Below are 19,128 nucleotides of genomic sequence, written 5' to 3'. Positions count from 1 at the left end.
AGCCTTGGTCCACAGTGCAGAACAACCACACCCTGAAGGTTGACATTTTAGATTCTGAAGAATACATACAATTTTTTCTATTTTTCAAATTATTTCCTGTTTTCATGCCTCTTTTTCTTAAAAAAAAATCCACTTGAACATCCAAGGTCGCCTGACTTTATATGTAAGTAAAAACTAATAGGAGTCATGGCTGGACACCCACTATAGGCGGGAAGTTTCCATGAACCAGCCTCCAGCAAGAAATTCTAGGAATTAAAAAACAGATCGGTCACTGTCTTGAAATGTTTAGAACTTGGGTTGCCTCACATTCCTTGGGCAAGTGTTTCATTGTTCTTTATGGGGATGCTTACCGAGAGTATTTGGTAAACAACAAAGGCACAGTCTATCTATGAGAGACTAGAAACAGCTCCATCTCTACCAGCTCATCTATCTTCTAAGTTATTAACTCAAGAGGGAGAGGAAACACTAGTGTTTTCCTGGTGGCTGAAAGAATGCAGGGTAAATCCATGGTTTGAGGAACCGACTTCTCACTAATGGGGCCAATGTCACGTATGACAGCTCCCCAGAGGAGGTTTTCCTTCCAAACATTGCTTTCTTTTCTGTTTCCAAGCTGCATTTTCAGTTAAACAAGCCACCCCACTGCTTCAGATGGGGGGCCCTGATATCTTTACAGGAAGTCACTGTCTGCCTCAGACACATTACGTGTCCACATTGGGAGCTGGTCCTCCGGGAGCCATGGCCTGCTGTGCTGCCCCAGGAAAGGGAAGAGCTTTCTCTGACTCCAGGCTGGATTCTCTGGCCTAAGAGAAGCCACCAGAGAGCAGGTTATGCCCTGTGCGATCCCCAGGGCACACCTGGAGGGCCCAGGCAGTCAAGGGCAAGAGAAAAAGGAACAGGAAACCTCTATACAAGGATGCGCTATTCATGAAGAGAGACAAGTGTTTCTTCATCCCACGAGTGGCCCCACAGAGGACTTCTCTCCACCCCTTAGCCAGGAGTCACAGGGCAGATGCGGGAACTTTTAAGTATGCCTCCCTTTTATTTGTCTCAGTAATGAAAATTGTTTATTCTAAAGCTTATAGAACGAAGGCATATTACTTCAAAATGGCACAATGCTTAACATACTTGGAGGTGGAAACATTCGTAAAGTTGTTCTCCATGGGCACAATCTCAAAATGTCTCCAAAATACCTCTCCAACCTAAATAATTTTACAACTAGATTTGTGAAATTGAATGATTCGATGACAAATACAAATCTGTTTTAAAAAGATGAAATGGAATTCACTGACATGGTATATGAGAGTCCAAACAACAGATTCAGTCAGAAGAACCTACATTTTTGCCCTCTTTCTTCCTAAAACTAATTTGTTTTTGTTACCCATTCACCTCGCTATGATGCAATAATCACTGTTTTCATGGTTCCCTTGAGCGCTGGGCAATTGAAGGTGTCAGTGTTCTTCTGCCGTCTCGTGACAAGTGCTTATTATGGTTGACTAATGGACCTCCAGAAGACCGGCCACCCGCTGCAGTCGCGGCGTCGGGGCTGGACCCCGAGAAGATCAGCCTCGTAGACTGGCTCTGCCAGAAACCGGGGCCAATTAAGAGCCTGCTCCCCGATACCCACAGGACAGCACCTTCCGGGCCTGAAACCTAGGCTGTTTGGAGGTGGCCAACCAAAACACTATCAGAAGCAAGTGACTTCTAGACACGGGACCTGTGAGCCCTAACTCTCGTGGCGAGTTCACAAAGCCCAGTTCACCGCCCTCCCCTCCAAATCAGTGTTGATCCCATTAACCTTCACGGTCACTTGTGTCAGAGTTGCTTGTGCTCAAAAGCGGTGTAGCTGCTGATGTGTGAGCAGGAGGGGCTGGCCTATGGCAGCCACTGGGAGAGTCAACAGCTGCCCGGCCTCAGGAACACAGAGATTTCCAGGCTGTGGTTTTGCTTCTACCCTCCTCTTGGGCTGCCTAGCAGCGTGGTTCAATGGGGGCCACTTCCTTCTGACTACATCATGCCCGGCACCCACGGCTGTCATCTTCCAGCAATCGCTGCCCTCACAGAGCTTCAATGTGCCCCCAGAGGCTCTTCAAAGACAACTGAGGCCCATTGAAGGTATACCAACTCTTTATTAAATCTCAAGGCTGTGAGAGAAACTCAATTCTGGTCCTAAGGACGAGTATTATATACTAGTGAGGGAAGGGGACCCAGTGGTGGATATTAAATGGCAAATGACAGGTATCCTTCCTCCTCTTTTTCCGGGTAAATGCCTCAACTTCTGTACACACACACACACACACACACACACACACACACAGTCCCTTTTCTATACCATTCCCACACTCAGTACACACCCATTACACTATGGTGGGGATTTTTTACTTGTCAACTTCACCTACCAGATACTAAATCTTGGAAGGAAGGGGCCATGGCTTATTCATATCTGTTTCCCCAGCACCTTCCCCAAGTCAAAGCTCATAATGGCTTAATGAGCCTTCCTCCATCTCTCAGGCTGAGTTGGCCACTCCCTGCTCCTAGTACTTTACATACTGCACAATGGTTAGCGTATTATCGGCCTGGGCCTATGCCTTTTTCATCTCTGTATTCCCAAAACCTAGTCCAAAATAGGTGGTGAGTAAATATTTGTCAAGGGAAATACTGCTGAGTAGCCAAATGTGTCCAGATAATGAAAGGCTTCAGTAGTTCAGGCACTACAGTGTCACTGTAGGTTTTCAATGCAGGGCGTGATCTGATATAAAGTAGACTTTTAGCAAAATTCTACTAGGTGACCATAAGCCAGAAGACTGGATTGGTGTGGAGAGAGATGAAGGCAGTACAAAACGCTCAGAGCTGTTATGGTCACCTGGGCAAGTGACAGAAAGCCTGACCAGGCTGTGCTCCACAATGAACAGACCCTGAGGTCGGATGCTGACTCTACGTATGCCAGCTATGTGATCGTGGGCAAGTCACTGAACCCCCCGAGCCTCAGTCTCCTCATCTATGATACAGAACCAATGTCTCCTACGGCTGTAAGGATAAAGTGAGGGGAATATGTAAAGCATATTGCCTGGCATAAACAGGGGCAGAAATATTTGATTTATGCATATGTCCCATTGCTTCCTTGTTTTTCCAAATATGAGTGGATCTCATGAAAGTATTACAAACAAGCCATAAGCCTACCTGGACAAGCAGAAGGAGGTTTGTATCTGGTAGAGGAGATTTCAGCTTCAGGGCCTGCAGGAGTTCCAGAACAACACTACGAGACAAGTACAGTTTATCCCGCTCCTAAATAAAACAACATAGAAGGAGGTAAGCAATTTCTAAAATTCAATTAGAACAGATCAAAGTCAAAAGAGCTTCTAAAAGATTCATAGATCAGAAATAAAAAATACTATTTAAAAATGCATAATGAATAAAATTAAAACTAAAAAGGAAAAAATTTTAAAGGCATTTTTGTGTGTATGAGTTTACTGCAGCACTGAGAACACATAATTTTTTTACAATATATTTTTATTGATTTCAGAGAGGGAGAGAGAGATAGAAACATCAATGATGAGAGAGAATCACTGATCAGCTGCCTCCTGCATGCCCCCTACTAGGGATCAAGTCCACAACCCAGGCATGTGCCATGACTGGGAACTGAACCATGTCTTTCTGGTTCATAAGTCAATGCTCAACCACTGAGCAACACCGGCCAGGTGAGAACACATAATTTAATGCAGGGGTGTGGAATGTCCGGCCTGCGGGCCATATAAGGCCTGAGAAATCATTTAGTCTGGCCCTGCCAAGGCATTAGGGGTTAGTTAATGAAATGTTTGACCAAATATACCAGGCTAATTTTTAAAGTGATAATTTTATATGGCCCACAAATGATGTTATAAATATCCAAATGGCCCTTGGCAGAAAAAATGGTTCCCCATTCCTCATTTAATGGATAAGAAAACAACAGGCCTGCTCTTCAATACTGAAATCACAGGATTTGGTTCCTATACACAGGGAATGATATAGGTTCCCAGCATTGCAGAAATTAAGCAAATCTGAAAGATTTTTGTTTCAGTTGAAAATTATTTAGAGACAAATATGTACAACTGCTTAAAGGATCTCGAATACTTAATACTTTTTAAATGGATAATTTTAAGCACACAGAAAAATAAAGAGGTGAAATATATTATATACTTCATCAAATCGTAACATTTTGCTCTGATTTTACATTTTTTAAATAATAAATCAAACACCACAGCAACAGTTGAAGGTACCTATATGGTGCTCTCTATTCTTTCTCCCTTCCTTGAAGTAGCCACTATTTTGAATCTGCTTATTATTTCATGTATGTTTTTATACTTTTAATACATATGTATTATATTCATATTATTCTGCATATTTTAAGATTTCTATTATAATGTATTATTATAAAATACTAGAGGCCCAATGCATGAAATTCGTGCAAGAGTAGGCCTTCCTTCCCCCGCTGCCAGCACTGGCTTCCCTCCCACCATCCGCAGGCACCTGGGACCCGGGCTTCCCTCGCAGCCCTGGCTTCGTCCAATCTAATTAGCATATTATGCTTTTATTATTATAATGTCCAATGCTTATCTCCATTATAATGTGTAATATTATTTTTGCATGTTTTAAAATTTCTATTGTAGTGTATAACATTATACATATATATATTGCATATTTTTAACTTCCTATCATGGTATCATACTCTGCATCTCTTTCTGCAACTTATCATTTTTCACTACATTACATTTTTTTAAATTAGCCCCTCTTGATACACACAGCTCTAATTCATTCAACTAAACGGATTAATAATGTGTATGAACATACCCAAACCCATCGATCTGTCCTCCTATCAGTGGAACGCTAGATTGTTTTCAAGTTTGTCTTTTTTATTGTCAATTGTAACAGATGCAAAAAAGTATATAAAACCTAAGTGTACAGATAAGTGGATTAACACCAGCAGCAGGTCAAACAGCAGCTCATGTAAGCATCTTAGAAGCCTCCTGTGTGTCCTTTCTTAACCACAGTCAAGAACCTGGAGACTCTGTGGGTTTGTATCCAACTGTCTTTTCTTTCTACGTATTCTCGCCCATGCTATCTTGCCTCCTCATATGTCCAGTTATCTTTGTGTGCTGGATGCTTTATTAAAAAGTTATTTATAAAAATAATTTGAGGCCTGAAATGTTATCTTCCTCCAAAGAGCTTTCTGTTTGTTTTTGCTGGGTTCCTGGAGGCACTAGAGGTACAGGGTTACCTTAAATGTACGAGACGTGCTTTCTTATCTTGGGCCACCAGAGAACTTGACACCCAGCTGTGTCCACAAGAGGGCAAGTTTATTTCTGAGTTATCTTTACTTTGTGGTTCTGACCAGAAGTGTGTGTGAGGGTGGGCGTATTAGACAGAGTTCCTGACAGAGTTCCCACTCTTGATAGATCCTGGATTGTGACTTCTGTCCCCCTAGCCTGAATCTTCCAGAATTTTGGCTAAGTCTTTCAGTCCCTTCTTCCAGAGAGGCAAACACCTACCTTCAGGGCTAGGCTCACATCTCTGCATTCCTCTGCTCTCCCAGATCTGAGCCTGGCCACTCTTCTATATCTGGTTAGCATTTTAATGCTTTTAAGAAGTTTTCAAAAAATATTCTGTTCACTTTTTAAGTTAAATGGGAGGATAGGTTCAAATTATCTACTCCATCTTTATCAGGGAGGAAGGCTAGGAATTTTTAAATGTATAGGTTATTTCATGAGAATAAGCCTCTTTATTATGCTGGGTCCTCATCCATGAATATGAGCTGTGTCTCTATTAAACGTTGTTTAATAATATTTTCTGGTTATCTCCATAAAGTTCTTGCAGATTTTGATAGATTTTTTGTTGCCATAATAAATGATATTTTTTAAGTATATTTACTAGTATAATCATTTGTAGCTGAATATTAAGGTAGGTAATTTCTGGGTATCCATTTGTACCCAGCATCCTTGCTGAACTCTCTTATAAAAGTTATAAAAAGGTGCCTATAGATAGATTCTCTTTGGTTCATTTATAATGACATATCTACAAAAAGTGAGAGTTTTATTTTTCCTCTCCTTTCCAATATGTTGGATTTTTCTTCCTGTCTTACTGAACTTAGTAGGACACCCAGGACCAGAGTGAATAGGAGCAGTGGTAACGGGCATCCTTGTCTTACTTATTATTGTAAAGGGACTACTGCTGGCACTTCACCATTAAGTATAATGTTTCCTAGAGGTTTCTGATTAACAACCTTTGTCAAGTTAAAGAAGTTACTTCTATTCCTAGTTGGACAAGAATTATCGTAAGTGGATGTTGAATTATAAAGAGTGTTTCTTTTCTATCTGCTGAGATAATGATAAAAGTTTTTCTACATTAATCTGGTAACACGGTGACATAAATAAGTGTTCTAATAGTTAAACCACTATTACATTTCAAGAAAATCCTCACTAGGTCATGAGGCTTTAGTTTTTAAAAAAATTCTTAATTTGCTATTATTCCTTCAGAATTTTTGTATCTCTGTCAGTTAGTATCAACTATCTATTGGCCTCATAATGTATTGCAATACATCTTTTAGTACTTGTTTCAGTTAAAAATATATTGGGAAATTTCTAATTTTCCAAATAGTTTATTTAGCCTTCACTCTTAAATAATAGCTTAGCTGGTAGAGAATTCCAGGTGAACCATTATTTTTTTTCTCACAATTTTAAAGACATTTTCCCCATTATCTTCTGGCTCCCATTGTGCTGTTGAGAAGTTTGTTGTCAGTCTATCTACAGTGTCTTTTCGTTTGCTTGCTCTTAAAAAATTTTATCTGTCTTGGTTGTTCTGTCAATTTGTACCTTACTTATGTAGTCTATGATATGAGCAGGTAAATTTTTAGTTTATTTGTAATACTTTTAGTGCTCATTGTGCTTCCTGAATCAAAGCATTAATGACTTTCATCAATTCTAGAATTGCTAAGAAACCCATTTTCCCTCTCTGAAACACTTCTCTTTCTCATCGTGATCTCTTCATCTCTTTGCTGCATACTATGTAGTTTCTTCAGTTCTACTTTCCATTTTACCAATTCCCTCTTTGGCTATGTCTAATTTGCTGTTTAACCTGTCCATCAAGTTTTTTATGTCAATGACTATTTCATTTCTAGACTTCCTACTTTTTTCAAATCTTTCTGGGTGTGTTTTTTTAAGTGACTAAATCTCTTCTCATGTTTTTAATTCTCCTTTGCCTGATTATCATTTAAGCATGCTTTATAATCTCTATCACATAGTTCTAATATTGGAAATCCTTAGGGGAAAAATAATCTTGCTGTTTGTTGACTCTGTTATCTAGCTCATAGTGGATTATTTCTTCATATGATTTATAATTTTAGATTCTGGCTCATGTTCATCAGGATTTAATTTGTGGAAATCCTGTTAGGCCTAAGTCGAAAGCATATCTCTCCAGAGAGGTTTGAGGATTGACTTCAGGTTTGCTTCTGCCAGACACTCCAATGTTATTCCTTGCTCAGCACCTATGTTACTTGGCTTTTTAGTTCAGAGCATGTAGGTATTAGAAATCAAATTCTAAACATGTTCAAAGGTAGGTTCATGTTTACTAATTGTCAAAGTTACTATAAATCTTTCAGTTCTTAGATTATACAGATCCCATTCTTTGTCACCTCCATATAAGAATATATTCTTTCCCAATCACCCTTTTACCAAATGGATGGCCTGTCAAGGGTCCTGACTTTCTGCTGGGGATGACTCCGTTCCAACTCCCAGCCTAAAATAGTCCCAAGACTTCAGCTCCTTTCTCTGTGTGGGCTTTAAAACTCAAGCCACTAAGTTGCCGAAGCAAGCACCACCGCCCCTTCCCTATCTCGAGACGTCTACACTATCAGCTTCTATGCTTACCCTCTGGTTCTCAATGTCCTCTGCACTTTTGTCTCCTTTCATTTATATAAAATTAGCTCTATTTTAAAAATCATGTTTATTTCATCCAGCATTTCTGGTGTTTAAGTGGGGCAGTTTTCAGGTTATCTAGGATGCCAGATTGGCAGAAAGAGAAGTCTCCAAGTTCCTTACGTTTCCATGCCCTTTCTTTTTATTAAATATAGAGAAGGCTTGATTAGATACTGCTATTGAACAGTTTCCGATAGTTTCTCATTATCTATGAAGTAGGTGGGAACACCCTAGATTGAAGCTTTCTGTAAGTAACATTCATTTCAAGTTGAAAAATGAGAAAGGGTGATGACAGTAGGATGTGGGAGGCCCCTAAAGTTATGATCGATTATGAGGGGATAATAATGTATAGTGAATATTCACATCCAAGAATATGTTGAATTCAAATTGGCGGAAGTTCCCCTGTCATTAATACCAATACTGGACAACTTAATTAATTCAAACTCATTATGGTTCCTCCTTTGGAAAATGCACTAATTTAAATAAATCAAGCATAAAGAAAATGACTTTTAAATACAGAGCATCTTTTCATTCTATTTGGTGCTGTGTCCTACAGATCTATTTTTTTTTTAAGTAAAATGAAGGAAAAGGTTATTTTTCAGGAAGGATTTGAAAAAAGACAAAATGCTGATTATTTTGGTAGTTAGGAAACATATCATTCCAGACAGAGTAATGGTTTATAATCAGAAAGACTAAAGAGAGGATTATCACGGAACACTTAACATGGCAGAGTGGACACAAAATGGAAAGAAATGAGACAACTATGTTTTAAATAGAATTAAAGGCTTGGTATAAAATTAGATTTTTATGAGGAAAATAAAGGGCTTACAGAAGTGAACAACATGAATAAAGGAGCATTCTGAACATTCAAGAAAACAGCAGAAACAGAGACCCCATTGAAAATAAATTTGGAAATTGGAAAGTAAGATTTGCACATTGTTCGTAAGGACAGAAATGCCTCCTGCTTTTCCATTAGCGTCTACCAGCTCCAACCAGGCTGCTATATGCACTGGGCAAGCAGTAGTTTTCCACTTCGCCAGTGGTGGGGCAGGGGATCTAAAGCTAATGCAATAGAGGAAGCATTATTAAGGCAAGATGACAAAAGATGAGATTACAATCTCAGAGGCCGAGAACCCAGCACGGGGGAGACAGATAAATGATGAGAATTAAGACGCTCTTCACAGGCTTTTACAAATGACTGCCTAATTTTTTTCTACTTTGGGTATAAAATAATATGTAGTGATGGCTAGCCCATTAATCATGGGTAAACTTGAGAAGGACTTTAAGAGGTCATTTAGACTATTATCTCATTTCAATCAAAATACCTCTTCTCTTGTCCAGCCGGCATGGTTCAGTGGTTGAGCATCAACTTATGAACCAAGAAGTCATGGTTTGGATTCCTGGTCAGGGCACATGCCCGGGTTGAGGGCTCAATTCCCAGTCGGGGCATGTAGGAGACAGCCGATCAATGGTTCTCTCTTATCAATACGTTTCTATCTCTCTTTCCTTATCCCTTCCTCTCTGAAATCAATAAAAATATTTTTTTAAATAGCTCTTCTCTTCTAAACTATGATTCTCAATCCTCCAAACTTGCATATTTAAGACATTTTATGCACATACTAGAGGCCCGGTGCACGGATTCATGCACTGGTGGGGTCTCTCGGCCTGGCCTGCAGGGATCTAGCCAAAACCAGCTCTCTGACATACCCTTAGGGGTCCCGGATTCCAAGAGGGTGGTTCTCGGGTGACGCACTCTGGAATCAGGCTCCCTCCTCCCTGGTTCCAGGTGCATCACCTGAGAACCACAGCTGCCAAGTCACCACAGCTTGGCAGCTCCTGCATTGAGCATCTGCCCCCTGGTGGTCATTGCGCATCATAGCTACCGGTTGAACGGTCGAACAGTCAGACAGTCATTTAGGCTTTTATATATGTAGATGTAAAGTGTTTCTTTCCAATGATATTTATTAGACCTCAGTAGAATTACCCATTTTAAAACTATATTGAAGCAATTAGCCTAACAGGGATTTGACACAACTATGCACACTTACCTTAGTGAAAGCTCGGTAACATAAGCCACACACCTCCACCAGGTAGGCCAGAGTGAAGACAGCATTCTGAATTACAAAGCTGAGCAGTTTTGAAAACGGTTCCAACAAACTCTGCAATGAGATTGGGGCCAAATACAATCCATTGCTGACTCTTTCATTTTAAAAAGTATTAAAGTCTTATGATACTTTAATGGGATCACTCTTTTCTTTTTATTTAAAATCTGTTGCCAGGTGGCTACTGTACCAACGCTGTTGGTCTAACAAGAACAGAACTATACCTTCAATCAATGGCTTGAAGAGCATGGTTTAATCATTTTATTGCTTTAAGAAAGCATTTTTTTCCAGACGGCATCATTTTTAAACCCACCTAACTCCAATGCTATCCTCATGTGCACCCCCAGCTGCTGAGACTCAGAGAGGTTTGCATTAGATCTCCCACTCTATTTCTCAGAACCCCTAGGCCTCTATGGGTTCATCAGATCCAGCTCCTCTCAAAGTTTGTCACCTCAGTTAGATAGCACAAACCAACCCTGGCATGTGAGCACCAAAGCACAATTAACTTAGAGACAATTCATCATAACCCAGCTTCCTGCCACGGTTTAGCATCAGAAAGGCATCATAGCACAAACCAACCCTGGCATGTGAGCACCAAAGCATGATTAGCTTAGAGAGAATTCATCATGACCCAGCTTCCTGCCAAGGTTAGCATCAAAAAGGCATTGTCAGTTTTGCTTTCCCCATCTGAAATCCACCCATAAAGGGTCGGTTTTAATCCATATGCTTTCTGAAGCCATTTAGAAACATTTATGGAGCACCAACTAAGTATCAGGCAGAGTTAGATGTTTTCATATAGTTTCTCTTATTCAAATTCCTTATAACAATCCTGGGGAGACAGTATGCTACAATAGGTAAGGACACAGGTCTAGAGTTTCACACACGTGTTTTCAAACTCTAGCTCTCTGTGACCTTGGATAGGTAACTTAACCTCTCTGGACTTGGTTCTCTCCTCTGCAAAGGGCGGATAACAATGCCCTCCACGTCACTGTATTGTTGTGAGAATTAAAGGGGATAAGCCCTCCATCACTATTAGCTGTGATCTGCTTCGTAACTCTGAAGCTTCAGCACCCTATGCTGCAGCGGAGGCAGTTAAGCAGGAAGTAATTTGCTCAAAGCCATGCAGATATCGAATGGGATTCAAAACCAAACTCCAGGGCAATTTCCAGAGGCAGAATTGCTCTGTGGGGAAGACAGGATTATTTAGATTGGGCTCCAAAAGACTCCCATGCCATTATTCCCCCTACCTCTGAACCTCTACAGTCCTAACTGTCTGGATTATGAAAGTAATACCTGCTCCATGTGTAAATGCAGGATCTGTAGAAAGTATAGATGAGGAAACAGAAGTCATCCATAATCCTACCACCCAGTGATAACATTTTGTTATATTTCCCTTCTTTGTGGCACACAAGTTTTTAAGTTGAAATCTTACACATATACAATCCTACATTTTGTTAATATAATAATAAAAGTAATGTTCAATGCTACTTAATTCTTCATAATCATCCATTTCAATGACCACAAAGTCCGTTTCATGATAACATCCCAATAAATAGATTTTTGCACAATATTTGCATTTTCTTCTTATTCCTTAGAATAGAGTCCCAGAAAATAAATGACTAAATCAAAGGATATGGTCATTTTAAGATCCTTTTTCCTTATTGATATAAAAATGAATTCATTACATGTGAGTTGCCCCTGAGGGTAGGAATTATATCTTTAATTTGTTTGTATTCCCCACATAAACCCATGTAGTACTTGCCACATAAATAAATCTTTAAAAGAAACGCTTTGAAGTAGTACTGCTGATTCAGCATTCTTTGCTCTGTATAAATGTTGCTTTGGATGATGGATGAATGGGGACAGGAATATGTCTCTGTTGATATATAACGCATCCCTGCTTGCCAAGAAATAAAGAAACCTCAATTCAAACCTACATAGAAATTTGCTCTTTTATTCAGCAAAGCAGCATGGCCATGGGGCGATATGGTGCAACAGAAAAATCAAGGAACTTGAAATCAAAGGACCTAAGTTCCACTAACCAGCTCTGTAACCTTGGCCAAGACTTCATCTCTCTGAGCCTTTCCCTTAACTGTTAACGAACAGATTAGACCAAATGATCTCTTTGCAACTTTCCAGCATCAACCATGAGTCTGTGAAAGCACATTCAAGGTAAACATTACGGGAAATGTGCCTTCTTGGTATATTAACTAATAGTCACAAGCCACTGCAGTACCAACTACTGCACCATTGCATATAACGCAGCCCAGAAGGGAAGCCAGGAACGCAAAGGTGAACGGGACGCAGTGCTGGAATTCATGAAGCTCAGTCTCACTGGGGAGACGTCGGTACAATATAAGAGCTAATTCAGAGAGCTCTATCACGTACTGTGGGATATGATATCGGAGGAAGTTGCTACAGAGAATATGAGCGTTTTTCATTGAAATTCAAATTCTCATTATGAAGATTGAGAAGTTCGCCTCACTGACAAGGATATACAGCATTTCAGGTAAAGGAAATGGCCTAAGCAAAGGCAAGGAAGTATGAAATTAAATAAGACTATAAATGCAAAGCAGTTAGCACAATGCCTGCCATCTGGTAAGTGCTCAGAAACAGTGGTTGTTGTTGTGATGATGATGATGATTCTGAAAGTAGGCAGGAGGCATGGGGGATGGGACAGGTAGCCGAAGACTAAATTGGAAAGGTAGGCTGGCAAGTTAATGAAGTACCTTCTTCTTATGCCACATTAAGGCATTTTGGACATTACCCTAAAAGAAATGAGAAAGTATCAAAGATTTTAAAGCGAGGAATTAATGTGATGAGATCTGTGTTTAGAAGGATCACCTTGTTCGTCGTATGGAGGACAGACTGATGGACATGGCCCCAAACTAAGAGGACCAATGATTAAAAATGATGCTGTGATATAGTTGAGCTCTTCACACTGGACACTTTGAAGGAGACTGAAAGTGAAGCGCTCAGCACGCAGCGACTGCTCCTTCAGCACTGCCCGTGCTTGCTTTGCAGGTGAAAACATAACTAAATACCAACTGGTTTTGTTTGTCTGAAACATACATACCCTTGTGGCATTGGTAGAGGGGATCTTCAAGAGGCAAATCATAATTCTCAAACTGGAATCTAAAGAACACTGTGAACAAATACGAAAAAAGTAAAAGTCGGTACCCTTCTTAATATATCTTTGCTTCATGTATTTCCTATAAGCATTTACGTTAGGAAACAAAATCTGAGATCTAGCTGCCTCCTTATTGTTTTCCATGCCATATATTCATGTTGATAAACATCATTCTCGGGTTTTAAAAAAATGTATTAAACAATGTTAAACAGTTAAATAATTAAACATAGTTTATAAACTATTTCTCAAAGATATATCCCTAAAATAAAATCAGATAGCATTAAAGAATTGGACAAACAGACAGACAGATGGATGGATGGATGGATGGATGGATTAACATAGGTAAATAGGTAGATATTAAATGTGCCCACATCTACACTAATTTGTTAAAGGCCATGTTGAAAAGGAACTTAGATCGATTTAAAACCATTAGACTTATTAATCCAAATAAAAGCCAGTTTCATCTGCCCTTCCTCTGCTACCAAAAGACATGACAAAACCCTGGGGAAAATCAATGTGTCTCTCTCATATCGATGTTTCTCTCTCTCTTTCTCTCGCTCTCCTTCTCTCCCTCCCTCCCTTCTACTCTCTCTAAAAATCAACAGAAAAAATATTCTCCAGTCAGGATTAACAACAACAACAACAAAAGCAGAAGATAATCAGAGAAAGGGCCCAGATCTGATCTAGCAGGGCAGTTTTCACACATGTTCTGAAGTTCCGAAAGTATTTCGCAAGTATTTCCCAAGGGAAACGTCGGTCTATTTAATCTGCTCAATATCCATCGGAGTGGATGTGACATTTACATTACTTTGAACCAGGGGCTGAAAACTGGCTGTGCATCAGGTCCCTAGAGCGTTTTTAAAATCAGGAAATAACATTTTGGAAAACATGGGAAGATCAACAGCATGAGGCCTGCATTCCCACAGAACAGTTGGCTGGAGAGGAGTAGCAGCTGACCCTGTAGGAAGGGACTGGTGCTCTCCAGTTTGCAAGGGTCTGGACTCTTCTTATTCCTTATCTCATTTCACTCCTATGGGCAGTCAGGGTGGTCCCTGTGGACAGGACTGAAGGTCACAATTTAGACTTGCCAGTTGTTTGCAACTGGCAATACGTCCAACTGGTCAGTGTTCAAGTTTAATTTTTTTTTCTTTTTGTTAATTTTCACCCAAGAATATTTTTCCCATTGATTTTTTATATAGAGAGTGGGAGGGAGGGAGGAAAGGAGGGAAGGAGGGAAGGAGGGAGGGAGGGAGAAAGAGAGAGAGAGAGACAAACCGCAACTCAGGTACATGCCCTTGACCAGGAATCAAACCTAAGACCCTTCGGTCTACAGGCCAATGCTCTAACCACTAAGGTACTGGCCAGGGACCAAGTTTAATATTTTGACTATAGCATCAGCCTATCAGCATTTGAGTTTACCAGGCTAGCCCTACCCCTCCTCTTAAGCAACAGATGGCCCTGGATGGCTCTCTGGTCCCAGGGAGGTTCCATGTGGCCAACTTAAAACGTGTGTACTTGATTTCCTACATGTTCATGTGCAGTAGCTATATACGTACATGGTTTCAAAGCACTAATCCTTTTGCTTGGATTTATTCAGCTACTCCAGACTTGTGGGTAGACAAGAATCAAAAGATGTGAGAGAGAGTAAAGATCTCAGCATTCCTGCTTCTCACGTAACTTCAAACTCAAAGAAAGCAGCACCAATTTAAGGGTCCCTGGATTATCAACCTTACAGAACCTATGTGGGGGGTCACATTTTCCAAATCTGCCAATTTGGAAAAAGGTATTATCAGAGGTGATTGGTCTTTATGAAACATTTTACATACATGTGATACTCAATTTAGAAGAGGAGCTGCCAACATGCAACTTCACCTGTCAGATTAACAAGTGGTTCATTAACAAGTTGAATACTTCTAGCTGTGATCTGCATAGAGCACAAAAAGCTTGCGGAGCAAATGAGGTTCATAGACATAGCAATGGTCACCACCAACACCTCTTCCTCGCAGCTGCAGAGCCCTGAATGCTTCGAGTCAACCCTGCTTTAGAAGGACTCTAGAAGTCTGTTTGTGGAAAGGACACTGGACTGGGCGTCAGGGAGTGCTAATCCTCCCGCTGCCACTGCTTCTCTGGATATGCAGTCCATCTGGAAAATGGGGACATTGGAAAGGATGGCTTTCATAGGTCCCTTCCAGCTTCAACAGCATAGGATTCTGTTTTCACGTTTAGTGGGCTCATGTTGAAAATGTTTCTTAGGCTACCAGATTTCCAGTGAGGCCCTTGTGTGTGTATTCTTGGAAGGTGGGTTGGAGAGAGGAGGGTGTAAAGCCATCAAGAATATCATCTTGGTCTTACAAGTACAGTATTCACCAATACATAGCAATCACTTCCATTTAGATAATTCTCTGAAGTCGAAGCTTTACATTATATGTCTGGTCTCCTTCTAGAGAAAACTACTTTTTCATTTACCTAAGTATTTACTTAATATCCACTTGACAATTTTTTCTATAAACTGGAAACATGAAATCACTAAGTCAAAATGCTCACTGCATATTGCGGTCATTCAGAGAGAACAACCTAAATAATCTTCTCCACTCCAGGGCTAACAGAGTCCAGACAGCCCTTTATGAAACAAGATGGATGATCTGCAAACAGAAACAAGTAATTTAAAATGAAATCCTGGGCTCGGCTCACCTTCAGAGGCAAAACACCAGGCAGCTTGACAAAAAATGTCTGAAACTGGCTGCTGATCGTGGTCCAGAGGCTACTAGGAGAATCCATGGGCAAAGCTTCCATGAAGGTAGCAATGTTCTCCAAACAGTGTATCATAGCACCCCCTGCTGGTAAATTCTTTTTGTTATTTAGACCCTAAAAACAAAAGCATAGGCGATCAACTGCTGAAACAGCATGGGAATTTGTGTAGCTACTTGGTAAAGATCAATTTTTAAAATCACATATTCAGGCTATAATTGTGTTGTGTACCTACTGTATAGGGTAAGCATTGCAATTGGCAAGAGTACAGAGAAAAATCAACACGTTCGGACAAATGCAGGAGGAAAAATTGTGATCATTGACTCAGTGTGAAAAGGTGAAATGTAAGTAAGAAAAACATCGTTTAAACATCTACAATTGGCATGGTTAGGTGCTAAAGAGATACAATGAATGATGCTTGCGGGAAACTCTATTGGCCAGAGACTAAGAGTAATGACCAGCAGCAAAGTCCCTATGGCAACCTGCCAACACTCCAAGCTAATTGAGAGAGCTAATAAGCAGAGGACCTGAGACATGAATCCAAGTCTCGCAATGCAACGACTGAGTGGAGCTGAGAACTGACTTCAAGTCTCATGACAGTGATACATCAGATAAGCAGGACTTGAATCCGAATCTCGTGATACATTGAATAAGTGAAACTGACGCTTGAATCCAAGTCTCATGACACAGCGCACACTGCTCTACCCACCGCACCTTAGAAAGGTAGGAAGTTCTCAGAGGTGAGTTCTCAATGGTCCACCCTTTGGTTGAGGGTGTCGAGACGCTTTAGGTAAATAGTAAATTCATTCAAAACCACAATATCTAACTGACACTTGCCTAGGCATTGGCAATTTTTACATTAATTTTGAAACTTTAAATTATTTTAAATTTTAAATGAAAATTGTTTACTTTAAATTTTAAATTAAATGACTTTCTTCCTCAGCAGGGATTTCAGTGGGAGCTTAGAGTGTCATCAAAGCAGACCTACCTCCAGGAGCTGACTGAGAGCAGCAATAGAGCTCAGCTCATTGAAGTCCATCAGAGACGTGGCTAAGGTCCGTAAAAAAGTCCCATCTGGAAAGTGAACAGTCAGATTTAGTGAGGTTCCGGTTTCCGGCGACCAGCCACGTCAATGGAGCCTGCACTCCCCACGGATGAATTACCTTTGATAGTGCTCTGGAACAGCTGCGGGAAGATGCCGTTGGGGGCCAGCTGATGGAAGATGCAGCGCAGAAACTGCTTGGCCACGCCCGCTGCATTGCCCGGAACCATCATGCTGGGGGTGAGCAGGGAAAGGAAAGACAAGGAATCGTGGGACAAACCGAATGAGGTTAGGTATTTATTTTCTTACTTATTTAGAGTTCAGGCATTTACATGTACCAACCCACGGATGGAATGCCTTATTGTCATTTTCATTCGTGAGATGAAATAGTCTAATCAAATAGAATCCTGCTGGTAAGTTTTTAGAAAGAGAGAACCAGGAAGTGCCAGGGTGGCCGCAGGTTAATTCTAGCCACCCCCGTGTACAGATGAGGGTTTTGAGACCCAGAGATGAAAGGTGACCTTCAAAGACCACAAGTCTTTGAAGGTCAAGTGAACTACCATATAAACTACCATATCCTCTAGAGACTGGCAGAGTCAGGACTAGAACGCAGGATGAGGATTATCAGTAAGATCTTCCCAGAAAGTGTCACTGGCTATAAGAGAGAGCTTCTCTGAGAAAAAATACAGGGAGGGGGGTGTTCATTCCTAGTGGGAAAGCTGGGAAGTTTTTGGGGGGTGAGGGGCTCTGGGTTGGTACTTGTACAATGGATAGGACTTTGATGTGTGCGGTTTCCTCCTTTACCCGCTGTACCATCTCTGCATGTCAAAAGAGGGAGCCACTGTGATTATGTGGCCCTGGCCCTCAGATTAAAGCATTAGAAAGGATAGTCCCAGAGTGATTAGGGGGTGAGTTACCAGAAGAAAGAGGAAGTCAGCTCTGAAAAAGAAACTAACTACTGATACATGTAAAAACATAGATGAATCTCAAAAGCATTATGCTAAGGAGTTAGACACAAAAGAGTAATTCCATTTATATGAAGCTGTATGGTGGGAAAATTCACGATGGTGTTTGCCTCTGGTAGGGGGGTGGAGATTAGGAAGATGCATGAGGGAACTCTCTGGGGGTGATGGTAATGTTCTATTTTGACAGAGGTTTGGGTTATGCAGGTGTATGCATTTGTCAAAACTCGGTTAATGTATACTTATGATATGTGCACATTCTTGTATGTAAATTTTGCATTAGAAAAAAAACAGAAACAAAAATCAAACTTTATTAATGATAGCTGCTGAAGAATTAGCATACTGGGGGAGCATGCTGATGTCTGAAAATTACTTTGAAATGCATTCACAAATAAAATGGATGATGATGGGATACATGGTTGGGTGTGTGATAAAGCTAAGTCATATCGCTCCCCACTCTCTGCTCCACTCGGTACAAGTCGGACTTCTTACAATGGCCTCCCATTCCCCCTGCCAGCTCAGCCCCTACCCCTCCTCCCATGCTCATGCTGCTCCAGCCTACATTAGTCCTGTTCCCCAAATACACCAGGTCCTCTCCTGACTTACAGTCTTTGCTGCTTCCTCTGCTTGGAAGATTCTTTCTATTAATCGCTGCATGTACGCACCTCCCCTTTTTCAGGTTTTGTTCAAAGGCCACTTCCTCAGAGGCTGCCCTGACTATTATATCTAAAACACTACCTCCAGTAGCTCTCCATCTCCTAGACTTACTTGATTATTTTTCATAGCATTTAGCACTAACTGATATTAAATTACATACCAGTTTCCTTATTAATTTGCTTATTGTCTGCCTCTCCAAGTAGAATATAAGTTCTATGAGAGCCAGGATGTGCTGTTTTGTTAACTACCATATCCTCAGTTCCTAGTCGTCACTCCATAATGCTTGTTGAATAAATGAATGTTACACATGTCTCACTACACTTTTTGTTCATAGCACTCAGTCCTGTTTACAATTATAAACTCGTACAAATATTTTGTTCATGTTTGCCTCCAAGACAGTCTGTGAGCCCTACAAGGTCAGAATCATGTCCGTTTTGCCCTGAGTTGAAATCTAGCATCTAGCACAATGCCTGGTACAGAGTGGGCTCAGAAATACTGACTAAAATGAGTGAACGCATGAAGGAATGAATGAAGGTGTGAAGAG

General features: G+C 40.7%; 1 protein-coding gene across 14 annotated transcripts in view; it reads right to left on the bottom strand.

Annotated features, from left to right (window-relative positions):
• The window catches only part of UNC79 (unc-79 homolog (C. elegans)), a 238,074-nt gene that overhangs the window by 30,315 nt on the left and 188,631 nt on the right, over nt 1-19,128 (bottom strand). For all 14 annotated transcript variants that reach the window (XM_014549096.1, XM_014549088.1, XM_014549086.1 and 11 more), the window contains 6 exons: nt 17,087-17,199; nt 16,912-16,997; nt 15,867-16,040; nt 13,122-13,190; nt 9,992-10,102; nt 3,178-3,282 (listed from right to left, as the gene is read on the bottom strand). In XM_014549096.1, the coding sequence (XP_014404582.1) occupies nt 3,178-3,282; nt 9,992-10,102; nt 13,122-13,190; nt 15,867-16,040; nt 16,912-16,997; nt 17,087-17,199 (658 nt within the window). The remainder of the gene's footprint in view (nt 1-3,177; nt 3,283-9,991; nt 10,103-13,121; nt 13,191-15,866; nt 16,041-16,911; nt 16,998-17,086; nt 17,200-19,128) is intronic.

The sequence above is a fragment of the Myotis brandtii genome, unplaced genomic scaffold (genome assembly GCF_000412655.1).
Source record: "Myotis brandtii unplaced genomic scaffold, ASM41265v1 scaffold535, whole genome shotgun sequence".
Lineage (NCBI taxonomy): Eukaryota > Metazoa > Chordata > Mammalia > Chiroptera > Vespertilionidae > Myotis > Myotis brandtii.
The sequence above is the reverse complement of the archived record's forward strand: the minus strand, read 5'-3'. Positions and strand labels throughout refer to the sequence as shown.